General features: G+C 41.3%; 2 protein-coding genes and 1 long non-coding RNA gene across 8 annotated transcripts in view; 1 reads left to right on the forward strand and 2 right to left on the reverse strand.

Annotated features, from left to right (window-relative positions):
- The window catches only part of LOC309520958, a 49,992-nt gene extending 35,841 nt beyond the window's left edge, over positions 1 to 14,151 (forward strand). The window contains exons 2-5 of one of the 3 annotated variants that reach the window (XR_014214492.1): positions 3,762 to 3,796; positions 6,595 to 6,711; positions 7,785 to 7,862; positions 8,753 to 9,212. This is a non-coding gene — a long non-coding RNA (uncharacterized lncRNA). Of the gene's footprint in view, positions 1 to 3,761; positions 3,797 to 6,594; positions 6,712 to 7,784; positions 7,863 to 8,752; positions 9,213 to 13,125 lie in introns of those variants that run through there. The other 2 variants (XR_014214493.1, XR_014214491.1) reach the window with 2 other exon arrangements.
- BMPR2 (bone morphogenetic protein receptor type 2) overlaps positions 1 to 19,086 on the reverse strand; it is a 92,336-nt gene that overhangs the window by 14,571 nt on the left and 58,679 nt on the right. For all 4 annotated transcript variants that reach the window (XM_082242350.1, XM_082242348.1, XM_082242349.1 and 1 more), the window contains exons 5-10: positions 9,610 to 9,720; positions 8,084 to 8,175; positions 7,132 to 7,362; positions 5,665 to 5,779; positions 3,392 to 3,552; positions 603 to 750 (exon numbers count right to left, since the gene is read on the reverse strand). In XM_082242350.1, coding sequence (XP_082098476.1) covers positions 603 to 750; positions 3,392 to 3,552; positions 5,665 to 5,779; positions 7,132 to 7,362; positions 8,084 to 8,175; positions 9,610 to 9,720 — 858 coding nt within the window. The remainder of the gene's footprint in view (positions 1 to 602; positions 751 to 3,391; positions 3,553 to 5,664; positions 5,780 to 7,131; positions 7,363 to 8,083; positions 8,176 to 9,609; positions 9,721 to 19,086) is intronic.
- The window catches only part of KIAA2012, a 244,930-nt gene that overhangs the window by 1,888 nt on the left and 223,956 nt on the right, over positions 1 to 19,086 (reverse strand). The gene's annotated exons all lie outside the window — the stretch shown is intronic.

The raw sequence follows: 19,086 nt of genomic DNA on the forward strand, positions 1-19,086 counted from the left end.
CAGACTAATGATACTTTCCTCACATACTTCATTAAAAAAGCTGACATTTTATTTTTCAAAATGTAAACATTTCAGGGACATATTTATATGGAAGCTCTCCATATACCTGGCTTGCCTTGGTAACAAAATATGAAAATCCCACAATGTGCTGTTTTAAGGCCTTCCCTGCTTCTTTTGTGGCTTGTGCTACACATGCAGAATTCCAGATGTTACTGGTCTGCCATACATATGTATTTGTATTTGTGTGTGTGTGTGTGTTGATGGAGATTGTGTATACCACCAGCCACACAACAAACCTCATGTGGACATGTCCACAGTATTCATTCAGCTTTACCAGGTAACATATAAGCTTTCCTTAATACCTAAAGCTTATCGGCAACATTACTTTATCAGGCACCAAGGCTACGTATTTCATCATGAATTATAACATTCAATACAACTCTGAAACACTAGATGGCACTGAGTTCACTGTAGGAAACAAACAAGAGAACTGGGATTTACAGCCAATCCTTACAGATCTCAATACCAACCCCCACCCCGCAAAAGACCCCAAACCAGTGGATGTAATCGGAGTAGAAGAATTCCAGCAATTCCTCTATTACCTGGGAACAGGTCTGTGCATCTCATAAAAATCTCCCAGTAGATTAGGCCTAGTGCATACATATCTACTTGTTTTAGAGCGGATTCGCAATCCCTCAAGTTCACAGCTCCTTCCAGCACTTCGGGGGCCATGTAGCGGATTGTACCAACCTGCAGAAACATGTTGTGACATTCTTAACATTAGCTCAGTATTTACAAAATATCGTCTATTGCCCTTATCTTTAAAAGGAATTAAGTAGAACTACCCCTCCCCATTTATGTTCGCTTCCATTCTCAGGGTGGAATCTCTTGAACAGAAAGCCTTTTCAAGGCCATACTGCCTTGTCCTGGTCTTATTAACCACATTTATAATAACAACTATGCCCATTTTGTTGTGTGCTCAGTCCCAATAAAAGTCTTTTGTGGCATGATCTAATAGTTTTGAGAAGTAGCCATAAGTGGAACAGGAGCAAAGCAATGTTTAGCTTAAAAGTTCAGTATTTCCTTGACCTCAAAATTAATAATAAAGGTTCTCTTATTTCCAGCAGGAGCATAAAGAGTGACAGCTGCATGTAGGCAGATAGCCTTAGAGATATATTTATTCATTCACACTGAGCAGGTGACAGGATCAGACCATTTCTCCACCTCCATTTGGCAAAAGGAAACATGAGGAGCTGTTTGGTTTTTTTAAAAACTTTTTGTGAAATAACGACCTTTTATAGCATTTTATACCATCCCTCCTTTCACTGTAAAAAGTGAAATAGTAAATCTGGTATTCTGGGAACAGCTATCCTTTAGATTGTTATACGGATACAAAATTCACATTGTACCTTTAAAAAGAAATAAAAACCATGCATGATATACTGAGGCACTTGGGATTTTTATGTATCTTGAACTAAAAAGCAGGGATTAATTCTCTTTCAATTTCCCCTTTTCAGATTCAGTTATAAATTTTAGTTACTGAACTACCTGTAGAGGGGATTTCAATCTCAGGTTAAACACACAGCCGTTACTGGAGGTGTTGGAAAGGTCTGTTGACATGTGCAAACAAATAATGGGCGCAACAGGCTGAATTGGTAATGTTTGTAACAAATTTCTTTGCTGGTTACTTCCTAACATGCGAATCAAGTCCAGGATGTACACCATATACAATCTTTAAGCAAGGTATATAACCTATTTAATTAAATCCAATGCAGATATATTTCTTCCTTTCTCAATACATTCTTGTTTGAGTTCATATATTACTGTATTTTTCGCTCTATAAGACGCACCAAACCACAAGACGCACCTAGTTTTTGGAGGAGGAAAACAAGAAAAAAAATATACTGAATCTCAGAAGCCAGAACAACAAGAGGGATTGCTGTGCAGTGAAAGCAGCAATCCCTCTTGCTGTTCCAGCTTCTGGGATAGCGGTGCAGCCTGCATTCACCCCATAAGACGCACACACATTTCCCCTTACTTTTTAGGAGGGAAAAAGTGAGTCTAATAGAGCAAAAAATACAGTACACAGTCCTCAAATGTGGTTAAGGAAAGGTATGTTAGGAAGTAACCAGAAAGGGGAGGCAGACAAACCCGCAGAGCTCTGCCACATACCAATCAAGATTATTCACATGCATTGTATCAGGGATGAAGGACTTGGCCTCTCTACTCCAAAATATAAGCAAGCGGCAACCAGGAAATATTTGGGGGCCTTTCTGTGAACATTTTGATTAAAGATCTGTGCTCGAAACAATGTGTCCCTTAAAAAAACAACCAGCGTCTTCTGCTTCATGATAGTCACATCAAGGTAGAGTAGAGAACTCTCATTGGCTCGGGTTCTAACAGGAGTCAAGGAAGCTCATGAAAGAAAAAAATCCCATCAGCTTCTCTGCTTTGCAATTGCCTGTGACCTCTGGAGAGCCTCTCTGGAAGTTTGGGGGACCAGCTGAACAATGTGGGCTGAGATGTGATCAGTGTGTGTGTGTGTGAGAGAGAGAGAGAGAGAGAGAGAGCGAGAGAGCGAGAGAGCGAGAGAGAGAGAGAGAGAGAGAAAGAAAGAAAGAAAGAAAGAAAGAAAGAAAGAAAGAAAGAAAGAACCTATCCTTCTATGAACATCCTTGTTAACTTATTTTTGGATCCAAGTCTCATATTCAGTTAAGAAGAAGAGGAGGAGTTTGGACTCCCTTTAAGGCAGGAATGTCCAAAGTCTGTTTTGGGGGCCTAATCCAGCCCGTCGGTCAGTTTAATCTGGCCCCTGTGACAGTTATTATTTAAAAAACCTCAACAACTTCAATCCTAAAAAAAGGTCAACAACCTTGGTTGGCCCCCACCGCCCTTCATCAAATATGGCCCTCTTTGAAAAAAGTTTGGACACCACTGCTTTAAGGACTTTTAAAGTGGCTAACAATCTCCTTTCCCTTCCTCCCCCACAACAAACACTCTGTGAGGTGAGTGAGGCTGAGAGACTTCAGAGAAGTGTGACTAGCCCAAGGTCACGCAGCAGCTGCATGTGGAGGAGCAGGGAAGCGAACCTAGTTCACCAGATTACGAGTCTATCTTAACCACTACACCATACTGGCTCTCTGTTACTGTTCCTCGCCCTGCATCCCCTCCTTATGTCCTGTTCCACACTGTCTCAGAAGCCCACTCCCAACGGCTGGAGATGCTTTTTCGGGATGGAGGGGAGGAGAATCAGGTTGCTGTAGGGGAGAGTTGATGGGAAACTTTCCTTCCGTGAACTTCCTTAAGATCTTAGAAGAGGTTTCTGAAGGGAATCCTTCTGTTGTGCATGATTTAACCGTGTCCAACCATTGTATTCCCTTTCCATACTTACCTCACTGATTGCAGCATTGTCCTCCTCCCCTGGGCGCACTAGTCTATTTCCTGTTAGCTTCATGGAGAGTCCAAAATCACTAATAACACATGTTCCATCATTCTTCACCAATACGTTACGGCTGTTCAAATCCCGGTGGGAGATGGCAGGTTTGTAGTGATCTGTTTGGACATTTGAAAACCCTGCTTTAGAATTTCTAATTGTTTCTGTCCATATACTATGAAATGATTGCTATGCCGTACTATTCTGAATCTAAGAATCTGTTCTATAATCATGGATATTTTTAAAAAGCAACAAACTGTGCAAACTTCAGAATAAATATCTATGCCAGTACTAAAATAATATATTATCACACTTTTTTGTTTTACAGAACAAGTATGTCTCTGTCAGTGGAAGAAAAGAGAGGTAATTTCCAAATATTCTTTCTCCCCCCAGCAGCTCATGAGTACCCCTAAATTTGCTAAAAATGGTTGTGGGACACTTGAGAAGAAATCCAGAGGGACAAGGAGGGGCTACAGAGGGGAAAGGGGAATCACCAATAACTGCCTCCCTCAGCATTCTGCTGACAGACTGGCAGTGCTCCAAAGAACGTGTGGCAGAGACAGGGGGCCAGGAGGCCAGTGATTTATGGGGATTGATGCTGGTTCTCAGGCAGGAGCCAGACCAGGTGAAGGAGGAAGAATCAAGGCAGTCCGAGATGGAGGGAGGTGCGCAGGTTGTGGTGCAGGAAGAAGGGATAGCTCAGGCGAGGGACAGGTCAGTGGATTCCCAACATTCCCCTGCCCCACTGTCTCCTAGAACCAGGTGGGGCCTGAAAAGGGAAGAGCAGTGATGATGTCCATGCAGGAAATGTTTCAGGTTGTGGCCATGCAACCCGTCAGGGGAGGGTTTGTGGCTAATTTAGGAGCATGAAACTCCGGAGATGTTAAGCTTTTAACCATATCATTGATATATAGGTTAAATAAAGCTGGGGCTAGAATGCAACCTTGCTTAACCCCCTTGGTGGCTGGTACAGGGCCTATGAGTTGGCCATTTGTGGAAGATCTTACATACAGCACAGTATCTTTATATAGGCCACTAATTAAAAATAACAATCTTTTATCTATACTGGATGTATTCAATTTGGCCCAGAGTCTTACTTGTGAAATTGAATCAAAGGCAGCCTTCAAATCAATGAAGGCTGCATATAAGACCCCACGGGTTTTCTTGGCGTATTTATCGATAAGATGTGCTAAGACAAAACAGTGATCTATGGTAGATCTGCCTTGCCTAAATCCAGCTTTCAGAGGAGGGTATATAAGCCGAAGGAGGGGAAGGGGCCCACTGCTCTATAGGACCCAGACCTGTGGACAGCTGCCTAGAGGCTAGACATTGTAGTATTTCTCTTGCAGACAAAGTGCAAACTATCATATATGTGCTTCTTTACCTGGGGCAGGCCATGACAACAGATTATTTTGTTCAGCAGATGTATACTGTTAGATACAACCAAATAGCATAGAAAAATATGGCAAAAATAGTGTCTCTTCTTTCTCCCCATGCACAAAGAAGACACATATATCATATAATTGTAGAGTTAGAAGGAATCCTAAGGGTCATCTAGTCCAACCCCCTGCAAGGCAGGAATCTTTTGCCCAACGAAGGGATTGAACCCACAACCCTGAGATTAAGAGTATCATGCTCTACCAACTGAGTTATCATTCCTCCTTCTTCTGATACATAATATCTGGTTGCCTGAGTCAGAGACATGGAGTAATTCTGTAATTTTTGTACCTGCTCTTATTTGGTATTTCTGTTCAATTTTTTTTTCTAAAAGCAGCCTTCAAAGTTACTGTGGGGTAACAAATGACTCAAAAAATCTTAGTTCCATATATTTTTATTTGCAATCAACTTCTCAGGCCATTTTTCTCAGGCTTTGTGCTACTTTTTCAATCATACATTGCTCAGCATGCATTCAGAGTATACTGTTACTGGAGCCATTTTTCAGCTGAAGAGAAGGGTAAAAATAATTTAAGTGTGTAAGCAAATAAAGCACAATGTCTTTTAAATCAAGTGCCAAAATTAAGACACCTCATCATAGTTACTAATTATTTAAGAAGGCTCCAAATGAACTTACATAATGGGTGCAAAAAAAGTGTATAGAAGAGTCGCTTATTTCTAATGGCAGAAATATTTGCATCACCATAAAATAAAAATCTGTAAAAATCCTTTGATTCTGTTATCTAACAGAAAATCCTAAATTATCTTTATGGAAAGCTGCAGACCCCTGGCCTTACCTCCTCGAGGTAACTCTGTGTGGAGATATGCCAGACCTCTAGTTATAGTGTGTGCCAAACGACATGAGTTCACCCAGTCACTAGTATGAAGACTCAAATACCTGCACAAAGAGCCCTGGAAAGGGAATAAACACAGTGCATGTTGTTAGGGTAATCAGTCCCTTGTAGAGACTTTTAATCAACACTTATTTCCAATTACTCCATTTCAAATTTTGTGGACCTAGGTTACTGCTTTTATTAACAGGAAGAGAGGTGCTAGTTTGTTTGTGGTTAATGTTGGCTTTATCTAAAAATGACACTCACGTCCACCAGATGTGCTTCTAGATGGCAAAAGAAATGGTATTTTCTGAGGCAGCTTTAATCAAACGACTTAACCACATTTCACAATTGTTCACTTATATGAGAAAAGGAAAGAGACATCTGGGGGCATCCCAGGCTCCAGTGACACAACCATTCATGGTTAACATGCTCCTATTTGTAAAGCCCTATATTAGGTTCTGGGACGCGGGTGGTGCTGTGGGTTAAACCACAGAGCCTAGGACTTGCTGATCAGAAGGTCGGCAGTTCGAATCCCCGCGACAGGATGAGCTCCCGTTGCTCGGTCCCTGCTCCTGCCAACCTAGCAGTTCGAAAGCACGTCAAAGTGCAAGTAGATAAATAGGTACCGCTCCAGCGGGAAGGTAAACGGCGTTTCCGTGCGCTGCTCTGGTTTGCCAGAAGCAACTTAGTCATGCTGGCCACATGACCCGGAAGCTGTACGCCGGCTCCCTCGGCCAATAAAGTGAGATGAGCGCCGCAACCCCAGAGTCGGTCACGACTGGACCTAATGGTCAGGGGTCCCTTTACCTTTATATTAGTTACTACATCTTGTTCTAGGTTCAGAATGTGATGCCAGAATGTGACAGAACCTTTCATGTGTATATAATGCAGCTCCTGGCATTTTCTTCTTTAATATCATGGGAGTAATAGTTCCACCAGTGGAAGCCTTATAAGAAGCAGCGGAGTGACTGTGAGCAACATCATGGGAGGGGTGTTTCTAGGACTAAGGTGAAATTATGAAGCTCCCTTCTTATTTTTGCTGTTCGATTCTGCATGTTCTTTAAATAGTCTTATTAGATTTGTAGTACTGGAATGTGGTTTTTTTTGGTATATCATTATCTTTGCTATTGTTTTGCTATGTTATTACGAAATTGCTGCTACGTTATTGTTTTGCTATGTTATTGTGAAAATGTTTTTGTAGCATTTGTTTGAAATGCATCCGTTTCCTTGTTGTAAGCTGCTTTAAGCCTGATTTTGTGTGTGGAAAAGCAGCATACAAATTAGATGAATGAATGAACCTGACCTGTTGTTACTAAAAATACAATAATGTAAAATCCCCACAGAATATTTTTACATCAATTGCAACTTAAATCAATTTTCTATCTTCCCAAAGGTGTATAAAGTAACTCTCTTTAAATTATTACTTACATTGGGATAATATTCCATCACTAATAAGTATTCCATCCGTCCATCTGCAGTGAATCTCTCATCTCCCACAATGAATCGGGCAATATTGTCGTGTTCCATAAGTGGGATTCTGTATATATTTCTCTCATTGATAAAGTTTTGGCGATTCGTGAAAGAAAATACTTTTACAGCCACTGGACGCTCATCTAAGGAACCTTTGTAAACTGCTCCATATCGCCCTCGACCAATAAGCTGTGAAATTTAAAAAAGTAACCATTTGATGAACTTCACATTAATACGATATACATTTTGGCCACAGTCCAGTGGACAGTCCACTTAAATTTCTTGATTTCAGTGAGCATGAGCACTGAGTTTTGTCCATGGATTTGGGCCCTTCAACTGCAGTGCTACAGTTCATTCTGACATGGTAGAGCATATAGCTCATCTTAGTATCTAAAGAAACATATATACAAGTGGAAATTGTTGTTACTTAAAAAAGAAGAGGAGGAAGAACCCAATAACAGGATTCAAAGACATGGCTCATGTTAAGCTTGGCTTGATGAGGCATGGCTTTGTTAAATTAAAATAGAAATGGGGCTTCATGCATGCAGATCATCACAAACTTGTGAATATAGTAACCACAAAAATATAAATTTTGTCTTTCTAAACACCAGCTGAGAATACAAGCGGTTTTATTTATGAAGAAATACTCGAGTGATAATGTTATAGGACAAAGAGATCTTAAGATGAAGGCCAGTATATTGAATGAATGAATAGCCCCTTTATCATGACCTAGTTGTCAGGTACAAAAAAGTAGCATCTAGCTAAATGATTATCAGTGTGGTTGCAAAAATCCTTAAATACTAACTTGTATGTATGTAAAGTAAGCATTAACATATTGTACTAAATTGATCAGGTGATTCATAATTCATGCGAAGAGCAAAGACCTAGAAACTCCAAATGGCATAGTTACCTCCAGTAGCTTCAGATTATCAAGATCTAACGAGGGTTCAGATGATGCTGCTTCCATCATGTCTATACTGTGCATACCTTGTTTATGATCTCCTGATGAAAGAAGAGCCAGGAAAAAAAGTTTGTGTTACACATCAAAATGTCCGAGGTCTTGGCAATGGACAAACCTATCCAGGAGACACCTTGCAAACAACTTAAAGAGTTAGACAGAGTGGCAGTTTTAGAAGAACCAATATTAGTACGTCCAATTGATGCCAGCTATGGAGTTTTGCACATTACTTTCCCTATGCCAAGGTTAATCGGGACAGCTAACATGCTGTGTTCCTCAAGATCTTATCTGCAAAATCCCACCGCATGTACTGTGTTAAAGGAAAATATAATGAAAAAGATGTACCAATGGTATTTGACTCCTGTAAAATTAGCAAAGATATATCATAACTGTGACAATCTATGTTGGGAATGTAAAGAAAAGGAAGGAACCTTTTATCATATGTGGTGGACCTGTCCCAAGGTGAAGGACTTCTGGGGAAAGGTTTATAATGAATTGGAAAAAATGTTGAAATATACATTTATAAATAAGCCTTTCTTCTTGGAATAACAGGTTTGGAATTGCCCAAGAAAGATGTTAAATTATTTTTGTATGCCACAACTGCTCCTCGTATTTTGTTAGCTAAAAAGTGGAAAACCCAATAATTACCGATAGAAGAATGGCAGATGAAGATGAGGGATTTTTCGGAGCTAGCCGACGAAGGAGGAGGAGTACCAGGAAGAATGGATTAAATTAATGATTACTTAGTTAAATATGTCAAGTTAAATTAACTGAAAACAGCTTGCAGATACTTAATTGGCTTAGGATTTTATTTATGTTAAATGATGAATTAATATGTTTAATTTCATAATGTGAAGATTTAAGGATGTTAATGTTTAAGTTAAATTTTAAAAGAACTGTGATTTGGAAAACCGTTAAAAGGATATGCAATGGAATTCAACCAAGGGGAAGCGAGGAAGTCACTTAACAATGTTAATAAGTGTAATTTTCAATAAGGCTATGATTTATGTTTGTTTGTCTTATGTGTTTGTTTGTTTATAATGTTGTGAAAACCAATAAAAAAATTTTTGGGGAAAAAAGATACTATCTGCAAAATCTAAAACACCTTGTCACATGCATCCCCTTTATTATGGTTTTCTTGTTACCATCAACTGCCACCAAAAAGCTCCAGTAGTTGTGTAGCACCTCTCTGAAAAATAGAGAAGGTGCATATGACAGGCCCTCTAGACATTAAAGCTTGGATATTTGCTTTGGGAGCATGGCCCTCACAGGGAAAAGGGAACGGACTGAATGTTACTGAAGCTGGCAGCAAATTGCTGCCTGCATTCTGATCTCTGGGTAGGCTATGGGGACGTTTTGTTTTAATGTGTTTTATATTTAAAAAACTGGATTGCCAAACAAAAGAGTAAGCAACTCAGGAATGATCATGATAAGAAAAACAAAAGATGAGAATTAACAACACACTCATCAAAGCTTACCTCCAAATATTCTGTATCCAAAGAAAAAGGCAACCCCCAGGACAGCCAGTACAGATACTGATGCCAGAGCAATGACAATTGTCTCATCTCGGCGAAGTGAATATGATGAATCTGAAAGAAAGAAAACTATGTATTATGGCTTTTTCATACAAGGCATGTTTCTCAGAAAGAATTAGGATACCCAGTAGAAAGCAAATGAGACTGAAGTATTACTCTGGTTATTATATCACATACCCCTAATTTTTTTATTTAATGTTAAAATCGCTTCAAATAAAGATAAGGGTCTAGCTGTTAATCATTTTAGTAAGTCCAATAGCTCTTTCTGAGGATACACAAGGTAAACAACATTGCTCTTTGGAATACTATTTTTAGATGCTGACAAAACTACGGTCTTCAGAAAAGGCAACCTGCCAACTTGTTGCAAGCCTACTGTAGGAAGGTAAAAAAAAATAAGTGAAAGACTTTTGAGAAATTAAAACTGGATTTCAGTTTCTAGTTATGTATCAGCTTTCACCTCAACATCAAAAAACACAGACACACAGACACACACAAAGATCATGGCCACTGGTCCCATCACCTCCTGGCAAATAGAAGGGGAAAAAATGGAGGCAGTGAGAGATTTTACTTTCTTGGGCTCCATGATCACCGCAGATGGTGACAGCAGCCACGAAATTAAAAGACACCTGCTTCTTGGGAGAAAAGCAATGACAAACCTAGACAGCATCTTAAAAAGCAGAGACATCACCTTGCCAACAAAGGTCCGTATAGTTAAAGCCATGGTTTTACCAGTAGTGATGTATGGAAGTGAGAGCTGGACTTTAAAGAAGGCTGATCGCTGAAGATTTGATGCTTTTGAATTATGGTGCTGGAGGAGACTCTTGAGAGTCCCATGGACTGCAAGAAGATCAAATCTATCCATTCTTAAGGAAATCAGCCCTGAGTGCTCACTGGAAGGACAGATCGTGAAGTGAGGCTCCAATACTTTGGCCACCTCATGAGAAGAGAAGACTCCCTGGAAAAGACCCTGATGCTGGGAAAGATTGAGGGCACAAGGAGAAGGGGACGACAGAGGACGAGATGGTTGGACAGTGTTCTCGAAGCTACCAGCATGAGTTTGACCAAACTGCGGGAAGCAGTGGAAGACAGGAGTGCCTGGTGTGCTCTGATCCATGGGGTCACAAAGAGTCGGACATGACTAAATGACTAAACAACAACAGCAACAACAACCAAGCTTTCACTCAACAGATCAGAACAAAACAGAAAGAATTACATGCAAGTGTTTTACCAGAGCTCCTTTTATCGAGATGCACCATTGTCTTGCGTGGCTTTGATATTTGCTGCTGTCTTTTGATGTGGACAGGCTTTAATCATCGTAGCTGGCAGCTATCTTATATGGTCTTTTTGTTTTGATAGTTCTAGATCAAGCCAAAGGCCCATGCACTCTATCCTCACAGTCACTCATGGGAAGCCCGGAACCATTACCCAAGTACAACAGCAGTCTCCCTGCCCTCTTGCCATTCCCAGGAACTGACATTCAGAGGCATAACGTCTTGGGCAGTGGAGGTAAAACCTTCCTCTATTAATTGCATGCAGAACATCACATCACATCACCATGTTTTCTCAATGTCGTTTCCCACGAAGTAGCTGATATCGGTTCCTTGGCGCCAATAAGACTCTTCAGATGCTAATAAAAGGCTTGCATTTTCTTTTCTTTTTAAAAATATTTTTTATTAAAGATCCTGAATGGGGTAACTGTGCCCCTGAAGGACCAGGAGCCTGGGAGTCATTTTGGAGTCACAGCTGTCCATGGAGGCGCAGGTCAATTCTGTATCCAGGGCAACTGTCTACCAACTCCACCTGGTACGCAGGCTGAGACCCTACCTGCCCATGGACTGTCTCGCCAGAGTGGTGCATGCTGTAGTTATCTCCCGCTTGGACTACTGCAATGTGCTCTACGTGGGGCTACCTTTGAAGGTGACCCGGAAGCTACAACTAATCCAGAACGCGGCAGCTAGACTGGTGACTGGGGGCGGCTGCTGAGACCATATAACACCGGTCTTGCAAGACGTACATTGGCTCCCAGTACGTTTCTGAGCACAATTCAAAGTGTTGGTGTTGACCTTTAAAGCCCTAAATGGCCTTGGCCCAGTATACCTGAAGGAGCGTCTCCACCCCCATCGTTCTGCCCGGACACTGAGGTCCAGCTCCAAGGGCCTTCTGGCGGTTCCCTCACTGCGAGAGGCCAAGTTACAGGGAACCAGGCAGAGGGCCTTCTCGGTAGTGGCGCCCGCCCTGTGGAACGCCCTCCCATCAGTTGTCAAAGCGATAAACAACTACCTGACATTCAGAAGACATCTGAAGGCAGCCCTGTTCAGGGAAGTTTTTAATGTGTGACATTTTAATGTATTTTTGGTCTCTGTGGAAGCCGGGCGGGGTACAAATAATAATAATAATAATAATAATAATAATAATAATAATAATAATAATAATAATAATAATAAAAAATTATTATTATTATATTATTATTATTATTATTATTATTATCTTAGCTTACAAAAGTATGTGCCTTTTCTGTCCACAGAGCTGGCCCCAGAGCTACCACCTATTCTCTCCCCCCCATTCCAAATAGCTATTAGCTGCTTCTATTTGCCAACATCTTTCCATACCCAACACCTTCAGCTTTGTGTAGACTCACTGAAATGTTTAGAGGCAGTTCTCTTTCAGTTATCTTAAATCCTACATTGACAAGGGAGAGACTACAAAGATGACTGTTCATCTTGCTGACTTCTCCTCCTGGTCACAGGGCAGTAATTGGAAATTATTTCAGGGGTTAAACAAAGTCCACAGCCAGTCTCTAGCTGGATGACCTTCACATAAAATAACACACTGGTATAAAGCTGCTCTATAAAACAATGCTCCTAGTTGTTAACGTGGTTTGAATTATGCTTGGATTAGGCACACTGTAAGGCTATTTGTGTCTTCATATTTGTTAGAACCTCAAAAAGGAAGAAAATTATAGTATGATTGGGCTTTAAGAATGTTTCCTAGTAAATTCAGATTATGATTTAGAGAGAAAAATGAAGTTTAAAATCAGTTCTAATCCTGCCATTGTCCAAGATTCTGCAGCAATAAGATGATTTTCTAGTTACAGAATTAAACTAACTGATCTTTTCATTGCAATTTTATTTCTGATTCAGAACTAATAAGGTAGTTGGGCAAAGCATAATGACCAACAGAAGCTTTGTGTTTAGTTTAATTCTAATTGTTTTTGCACTGCAGTTGCAATTCATTTGTTAGTACGTTAAGATGCTCAAGGAAGAATAATCATTCGGGCTAAAATCCCTAATGCAAAAGAATTTTGTTTCCACATTAGTTTATTCTGACTGCAATTATAATGAAGCAGGTTTATTTTTATTTACAGCATGTTCTAGAATACCGTTTACAATTATTAGTTTAGATAAACGTGTATATGAAATATTATGTTCACTCTACTGCCTTTGTTTCCCTCCGCCAGAGTTTCTTTCTCCAGGACAATAGCTCCACCCTGCCTGCCTCAATTCCCTCTCACTAGCTGGAGGAGACTCTTGAGAGTCCCATGGACTGCAAGAAGATCAAACCTCTCCATTCTTCAGGAAATCAGCCCTGAGTGCTCACTGGAAGGACAGATCCTGAAGCTGAGGCTCCAATACTTTGGTCACCTCATGAGAAGAGAAGACTCCCTGGAAAAGACCCTGATGTTGGGAAAGATGGAGGGCACAAGGAGAAGGGGACGACAGAGGACGAGATGGTTGGACAGTGTTCTCAAAGCTACCAGCATGAGTTTGACCAAACTGCGGGAGGCAGTGGAAGACAGGAGTGCCTGGCGTGCTCTGGTCCAGGGGATCACGAAGAGTCGGACATGACTAAACGACTAAACAACAACAAGACCACAACGTTTTCTCTATTCCTCAGGTTCTGAACCTACGGAAGGGTTGTAATACCTTACCCCCTCACCCACCCCATATCCTCTTGCACCCAAAGGACAATGATCTCTTTCCACAACCCAGTTTCTCTCTCTCTCTCTCTCTCTCTCTCTCTCTCACACACACACACACACACTTAAAACACCCCTGCCAGAAAAAGCCTCCCTCGTCAGGGAGAAATGGGGGGAAGAGAGTTCCCTGCCCCCAATCCAGCCATGGCAGTGTATATGCCTCCTAAAGCGCCGCTTTGGGATCCTGCTTCTGAGTCTTGGCTCTTGCACTGTCTAGCAGCTGAGACTGTTGTTGCAGTGTGACCGACCAGTACAAATATTATACTGCATAGCGAGTCAATATTCAAAAAGTGATAAGGAGACATTTTCTCTTGTCTATGCAGAAAGTTTGCATTTCTTTAGCACTGTGCCATGCCAATCCAGCAATTATTCAGTGGCAGCAATTTTACAAGTAGGGTTGTTACTCCACATAGCTGTCAACTTTCCCCTTTTCTTGCGAGGATTCCTAATCGGAATAAGGGAATTTCCCTTTAAAAAAGGGAAACATTGACAGCTGTGTCACTCCATTATAGCAGAACAAGAGATTTTATCAAATGTGCTGTCCTATTTGAACTATGGCAGAGGCAGATTACCCAACAAGCCTCAAACTCCTGTTACCTTAACTGCTGTGCTACATACTGTACTGTACATAATCTTCTCCCCTAACATCCTTGGTTCATAGTCTTGATCATGTATGCTATTAAGTATACTATTAAAGAGTTCTAACCCTCATGCCCTTCCTCTTTTTAGCCACTTCCCTGCAGAAAAAAGACTTCATCAGAAATCTTGAAGAACCTCCAGCACCTAAACCCCAAATGTATTACTTCTACAAGCATATATAACAAATAATAATAATAATAATAATAATTTCATGGATGCTCTATCCATCTCTTCTGCTGCATTTTGGAGTATTGAGCCTAGGCTCAATATAGTTAATACTCTCAATTTTTGGAGTACTGAGCCTAGGCCACCCCCAGTAATATAGTTTATTGTTATCATTATCATAACTTTAAACTAAATGCAGAGTACTATGCATCTGCGCCCTTAATATTTCAACTGTGGTTTTCCTTCAGATTTTTAAATGAGTGATTAAATAAATTATAGCAAGCACAAACTACTGATAAGTGTTTAACAAATGTCAAGAGGGGGAAAAATCAACTAGCTGGCTTGCAAATGCTGCATTCCTTCTACAACGTATTACATGCATAGTGTTCTACTGCATATTGTTGGGGGGGGGCATGCAGGGCCCACACTGTGCTCACGTGTTCCAGTATAGGTAAAGGTAAAGGGATCCCTGACCATTAGGTCCAGTCGTGACCAACTCTGGGGTTGCGGCGCTCATCTCGCTTTATTGGCCGATGGAGCCGGCATACAGCTTCCGGGTCATGTGGCCAGTATGACTAAGCCGCTTCTGGCGAACCAGAGCAGCGCACGGAAACGCCGTTTACCTTCCCGCTGGAACGGTACCTATTTATCTACTTGCACTTTGACGTGCTTTTGAACTGCTAGGTGGGCAGGAGCAGGGACCAAGCAATGGGAGCTCACCCAGTCGAGGGGATTCGAACACCCAACCTTCTGATCGGCAAGCCCTAGGCTCTGTGGTTTAACCCACAGTGCCACCCACTTACCCATTGCCTAAACTTACGAAGCTGTGACGATTGCTACTAGGTAGGCAAAAACCAAATGGCTGGAGCCAATTTGCCAGGTGGAAAAATTCCTACCCAGCCCCACAACCAGGCAACCGACATTAGTCAAGCAAAGCAAGAAAGAGGGTGAGTGGGCTGGGAGATAATAATAATAATAATAATAATAATAATAATAATAATAATAATAAAAAATTTTATTTATATCCCGCCCTCCCCAGCCGAAGCCAGGCTCAGGGCGGCTAACAACACTAAAATAGTGCAACATTATAAAAACATCATAAGAATTAATAAAAATCAGAATTGATGGCAACCATAAACTAAAGTATTGTAAAGATTGCCAAAGGAGGGAGTCAGGCTGTGCCCTAACCAAAGGCCTGGTGGAACAGCTCTGTCTTGCAGGCCCTGCGGAAAGATGTCAAGTCCTGCAGGGCCCTTGTCTCTTGTGGCAGAGCGTTCCACCAGGTTGGAGCCGCAGCCGAAAAAGCCCTGGCTCTAGTTGAGGCCAGCCTAACCTCTCTGAGGCCTGGGACCTCCAAAGTAGATGATAGGATAGCTGGGGGGCGTGACACGGCTGGGCATCCTAGTGACATGGGCAGCATTCCTCCGTCCACTGCTGGGTAACTGAGGTCCTGGAACCCCTCCTGCAATGTTCCAGTATAAGCTTTAAGCAAATATCTCCTCAAAAATCTACAATGAATGAAAAACCACTTGCTATTCCTGCTTAGTTCTATTTGTACACATACTTAAACATACTCATCCACACTGGCAGAGGAACGGGGGGGAGCGCACTGCCGCCAGCACCATCGGGGAGGGGGGCACCATTGCGGCCGCCCTGACACATGCTGTGCACCCCCCACCCACCGCGCAGCACACCACGCCCCCAGGACGCACACCACACCCCTGGGACATATGCCGCGCCCCCAGGATGCACGCCAGCCACGCCCCTACCTGCTCTCCGCCCCTGGTGCCAGAGCATGCAGCTTCGCCACTGCTCACGCAGAACTGTACACATCTCCCCCCGCCAAAAAACAACAACAACCTGCTCTGAACAGAGAAGATACACTCTATCTGTGAATTATTGTTGAAGCAGGTACCTTTTCTCCTACGCAGCTGATGGAGAGAAGCATCCTTCCACCATTTTGTGGTCCTGACACTTTCTGCTCTTTTAGATATGGCAGTCGTTTTGCGTTATGCCACACCCCCACCTCAGCCCAGCCATTTTGTCAATGCCTTCCTTGGCACTTTTTGTAAACTCCAAATGTGCCCAGTGGCCCCAAAAGGTTGGCAACCCCTGTTCTGTCTATCAGTGAATCTCTGCCTTCGGTTGGATGGGATATAAATCAACATGAGTGAGTTTTTGTGCGGCCAAGAAGGAAGTCTACATTTGATACTAGTTCTACTTGTCACCCACTAGCCCAGGGGGAAAGTGATGAGATTTTTTAAAATCTCAACTGGACAATAAAGGCATGGAGGGAGAAAGATAGCAGGATAGGTTGAAGGGATAAAATTAAAAAGGCAGGATAGGAAACAATAACTCTAAACCCCTTGTCTGAAATGACATGTGGAATAAAACTAACCCTTTAATTTCGTAGAATTAAAGAATCAGAATAGGAAGTCATAAGGAGCAATTTGGGGTCATATTCATAACTACCTGGGGCACGCAATTATTTTTATTGTTTTCTTAAACACATAGATGTACATGTAAAAGCACTGAGAGTGTTTATAGCTCTATTGTGAATAAGTATCCTGTTGTATTGAAGAATTAATTTTGAATACAACAGAAGTACCACAGGAAAAAGGAAGTTATCTGACAGGCTGTGACTGAGAGTTCTGGAAATGGTTTTGAGACGTTACCGACAAAAGGGTGTTGAAAAAAGCAAAGTGATGTTGTATATTTTGCGTCAGATGAGAGTTGCATAGCAAACTAAGTGGCCAGTTCTTTGATAAATGACAATGGTTTAGACTGAGTTTCCAAGTCCTTTCGTTAGAAGCTCATGTTGAATTTGTTCCCGGTATCCCAGGGGCAAAGCAGCTCAAAACCGTGCTAGGAAGCACTACTTTTGCTTTTGCTACACTAGCTTCAGGATCAGGCCTCTTGGGCAAAGCTATGGCCAGATCCAAAACCATATTCTATGATTCTATGATTCATATGTTTTGCTTTTGTACTGCCTTGTTAGCTCTTCGAATGCAAGTGTGTGTGTACGGGAATGACTTAATGAGCTCCTCCGCAATCTAATCATTCTGACAAAACTAGGGAGGTTATCTGGATTTGGAACATCTGAGCTTCACCCTAAGACTTCATTTGCTTCTGTGTCATCTTTTATGAAACTAGATTTCAATCAAAATGAAGAGTATTCACGTACAAAGAGATACCAGTTTATCACAGTTTTAATAATGCTAAGCAGTGCAACATTGAGTTTAATTAAATCCAGCTTCTCAAACCATTACCCCATACTTATAACTGAGCTTCTTCCAAAGTCAGATTATAGTTGCATTCTGGGACACCTGGTGGCACTTCTTCTCACTATAATCCAAGCTAATTGCAGCTATTTTTAATTAAGTGCAGTTTATTATTAAGCAGAACATCAAGTAAAGAGGACTATATGCAATAGAATAAATTGAGATGCCGAAAAAAAGACTCACTAAATTATTTGAAACGCTTACACACTGTTGGCTTTTTGCAGTATGGTAGCGCTGCAGAGAGCTTGCTGGGGAGACCATGCATTAAAAAGAAAGGACTCAAAAATAACTTAAAGAAGGTTTTAATAAGAAAAACAAAAACTCCATTTACACTAAATACATCAACAAACCAGACCCAACCACCAACCCATCCCCCAGGGTAATGGGAGAGCTAGGTGCTGCTCCTTATATACTCTACCCAAATGCTGACACGCCTTAATCAAATACAACTCAGCAGCACCTGCTATGTTTCACAGCTGTAAAGCTGGGTCTCGTTATCTTGCTCTGGCCCTTGCTCTGGCCCCTTAAAGACATACACATGGAGTGGAACAATGATGAACCTTTACATTTAAAGAAACCATTCAACATTTCCCCTGCGGTTCATCATTGTGGAACAAAAACAAAGCATACTTTGTACATGTCTTTCATGTGTAATGTAAACTGCAACCTATAATGTTTGGTATGTTTAAGGTACATTACCACTCTCTTAAGAACAGAGAAACAATGCATAGTGGGCTTTTCCACAAATTGATGCATCTTTTAACAAAAGCTTAACTGTTTCATATTTTACACTTTGTGAATAACACAAAACAATCTTCACCTGGAATTTGTTGAAAACCCCTAGCAACTATTTTTGCCTTGTACCTTACAACTTCATTTTTGTCATTCATTTTAACTCTATAAACCCATTTTGAATCAATAAGTCTCATATCTGGGGTTTGTGGTACAAGAGACCAAGTGTTATGCTCTTTTAAAGAAGCTATCTCGGAGTTCATAGCTTTATACCAATTTACAGCTTGGTGCTTAGGTAAATTCTGAACATCATTGTAGCTTTTTGGCTCAAAAACCACCTTATTGGCATACACAGTATTAAAATGTTCATCTGCGAAACGTTGTGGCTTCTGCCTCTTTCTATCTGAACGTCTCAGTCCGGAAGGAGAGTCAGACTCCTCAGACTTAATGGGACTGAGTGAACTACTAGTTTCAGGTTGTAAATCATCATTGTCAGACTGAAGAGGTGCCTGTAGGCTAAGCTCACGGTCAGAAAACTCAAGAGAATCTAACCTTCCCTCGGGTGCCTGTGACTTTAAATCCTCAAACAAATTATCAGATTCAACAGGCTTTTTGTCTTTCCCCATT

This window comes from Podarcis vaucheri (assembly GCF_965113315.1).
Source record: "Podarcis vaucheri genome assembly, contig: SUPER_1_unloc_1, whole genome shotgun sequence".
In the NCBI taxonomy this organism is placed as follows: domain Eukaryota; kingdom Metazoa; phylum Chordata; class Lepidosauria; order Squamata; family Lacertidae; genus Podarcis; species Podarcis vaucheri.